This window comes from Hipposideros armiger, unplaced genomic scaffold, assembly GCF_001890085.2.
Source record: "Hipposideros armiger isolate ML-2016 unplaced genomic scaffold, ASM189008v1 scaffold_1214, whole genome shotgun sequence".
In the NCBI taxonomy this organism is placed as follows: domain Eukaryota; kingdom Metazoa; phylum Chordata; class Mammalia; order Chiroptera; family Hipposideridae; genus Hipposideros; species Hipposideros armiger.
The window spans coordinates 94,438-97,367 of record NW_017732564.1 but is presented as its reverse complement, the minus strand read 5'-3'; the positions used below and the strand labels follow the sequence as shown (position 1 = coordinate 97,367).

The 2,930-nt window shown below is 42.6% G+C and overlaps 1 protein-coding gene across 1 annotated transcript in view; it reads right to left on the bottom strand.

Moving 5' to 3' along the window:
* SPEF2 (sperm flagellar and cilia associated 2) overlaps positions 1 to 2,930 on the bottom strand; it is a 164,861-nt gene that overhangs the window by 122,811 nt on the left and 39,120 nt on the right. Inside the window, exon 7 of the mRNA XM_019632971.1 lies at positions 2,086 to 2,274. Coding sequence (XP_019488516.1) covers positions 2,086 to 2,274 — 189 coding nt within the window. The remainder of the gene's footprint in view (positions 1 to 2,085; positions 2,275 to 2,930) is intronic.

The following is a 2,930-nucleotide window of genomic DNA, read 5'->3' as shown; positions in this document are numbered from 1 at the left end:
TCTAGGTTGCTCAAAGGGAGAGGACAGAGGGGAAGGTTTTGACAACAGAGAGAAAGAGAAAGAGATGTGGACCCGGCTCCCTGGCAGGTCCTGGGAACAGCCAAGTCTCAGAGGGGAACATGGGAGAGGCCCACACAGGGAGGGACCCACACAGGCTGGAACAGCCTCCTCCCAGGCATGTGCTGCTGACAGCAATGTGTGGGCTGGGGTAGCTGAGGTCAACAGACTGGGCTTGTGCCTCAGGACTGGAGTGCTTCCCTGAGGACTTGGCCTGTGACCTGGGCCCTGCATATCTCTGTGGGCAGAGCTCAGCTGCTGGAGCTCAGCTTAGGTTGATTTAAAAAACATAAAGAATGTTATGTTCTTGCACATACCAACTGTGGTTGCCAGTTCATAGCCAGTGATGCAGCTACATCGCTGCAGTAGGAGTAGTAGAGACTGGGATGGTGGCACAGACGTGGAGTAAAATGGACAAACTGGAGAGATATTTAATACATGAAATCAATAGGATGTTGCAGTGTTTTGGATAGGGAGGGGTGAGGGTGAGACAAACAGGCTTCAAGTGGGCCCCGAGGTTTTGGACTTGTGCAGCTGAATAAATGGTGATGGCTTTTGTTGAGCTATGAAAACTTGTAAAAGGCCAGTTTAGTGATAAGGGGTATACATTTGGCTTTAATGTGTTGAACTTGAGGTGTCTCTGAGATAGATGAAGGGAGATATCAAGGAAGCAGTTGGACATGGATTTACAGCTCAGAGGACAGAGACGTAAGTGCATGTGCCGGATGTCTAATGCAGTAATCATACCCCCACCGCTTGGGAAGAGATTGCCTAAGGAAATAACATGGAGGAAAGAAGGAGGCGGCCCAGGACTGAGCTTTAAGGAACCCCGACGGTAAATGTTTCGGAATTACAGGAGAAGGGCCTACAAAGAAGGCTGAGGAGTGGCCAAAGAAACAGAAGGAAAACCACGAGGTGTCCTCCACAGAAAGTGACCATGTAATCACAAATCGATACTATTAATCTTAGTAATATGAAATACTATTAATAGCATGCGAGCATCATTAGCAAACTTCAACATTTTTGATAAATTTAAAAGTATTTCTAGGCATCTCCCCTCCCCCCACCACAAACAATAACAAACCTATACAAACAATAATAAGACTACAAGAACAATGACAATTAAAAAAAAATAACAATTTAAAAAACTCTCTTCTTCTTCATAAAGTAAAGCAGTAGAATGATAATGCTGTGAGGAATAAAATATGTTGTGTTTAGTTAGTATGATACTGGAAAGAAAAGGTGACAGTGTTCCTTTGACAAATTCAATTCGACATTTATTTATTTGGTTCCTATTTATACACCAGCCACCGGTGATGGAGGAGGTGATAAATCCAAACTGTGAAATCAGCCATCTCAAAAGGAGGGGTACCAGGCAGGCAGACACCTCAGCTTTAGGAAAAGGTAGTCACCTGAGGAAGGAATGTAGCTGTTTTCAGGCGCTTCAGAACCTCACAATTTTGGTCTCTGAGGCCCTAACAGGCCTGAGGGTCCCAATCCTCAGAAGTCAGCTCAAGGTAATGCTTATCACCACAATGCGGCCTGTGCTGCTATGCCTTACTTTCTTGCACTTAATTAACTGGGCTTGTCAAGCAAATGTATTTTCTAATAGGCACTTAGAAAGATTAGCTAAACCCTTCGTTTCTAATGTCAGCAAATGGCATTCAATCCATTCAATTTGACTCTTGTCAAAAAAAAAAAGGAATGAAACATTTATCCTGATAATTCAGCTCTTGAAGAAGACGCTTGAGATCAGTATTCATGCAGACACAAGGACTACTGACTAGTGGAGAGCGTCAAATACTTGTAGAATCAAATGGAAGGGAGCGAGTATAGGGTGTGGGTCCTATATGTGCTGTCAATGTAATTATACAAAAATAAAAATGGGGTGAGAACAGAGAGACCATATACAAAAATGAGCTCTCATTCAGTGATTGGCAGCTGAATCCAGATTTGTTTACCTTGACTAATGGTAGAAAGGATCAAAAGTAACCTTACAAGATTTTAGTGAAGGGAGATATTGCTTACCGCTTCTCGATCAAGAGCATCCTGGAAATCCTTAAGTCGTCTTTCTTCATATTGTTTTTCTCTGAAAATTCTGTTTTGCCATAAAACTTCCTTTTCATGCCGAACGTGCATGAGCTGCACAGCGATTCTGCGCTCCTGCTGGGACTGACGCATCAGCCGGTTAATCAGCTGCTCCTCCCGGTAGGCCTCCTGCAAACACCATCGGAAGAGCCAGTCATTCGAGTTACTTGTCCAAGTCTGTGAGTGGGCTAAGAAGCCTCTCCGTAAATACTCATAATGTGTGAAAGGCATAGTAGCCATCCACGTCAGTTTCTGCCGTTTGATTTAAATTTGAACATGGTAAGAATCAAGTCATAAAAATAAACATTTCCAGCAAAGGTTGTAAGCTTTTGGTACCTAGAAGCATTACGGTCTTGCAACTGCCAGTTATTTTAAATGGATTATTACTTCCTTTAAAATCCGATCAAAATTGCATTAGGTGATTGTGTTCAAGGTTTTATAAACAAGGGACAGAATTCTCAATGAATAAGTATGTTTTCAGAAATTTGGAATTGTGCCATATGTGCTCTTAACATAAATACTAGTTGTGAAAACAAACGCAGACACAGTTTGGCTAAAGATGGCACAGCTGATGAGTTCCCCGTGGGGACATCTCAATACCTGTATGAGGAAAGGCTAAAATGTGATAGAATGGGAAGCCTGGTGAAGAGGCCAAGGGCAAATGACCTACTGCTTATTTTAGAAAATTTTAAGGGTTGTAATCTGGAAGAGAAACTAGATGCATTCTCTTGGTCTCTTTAAGAGAATTAAAGGGGAACCAGTTAGGGAATAATGGAGAAGGCTTT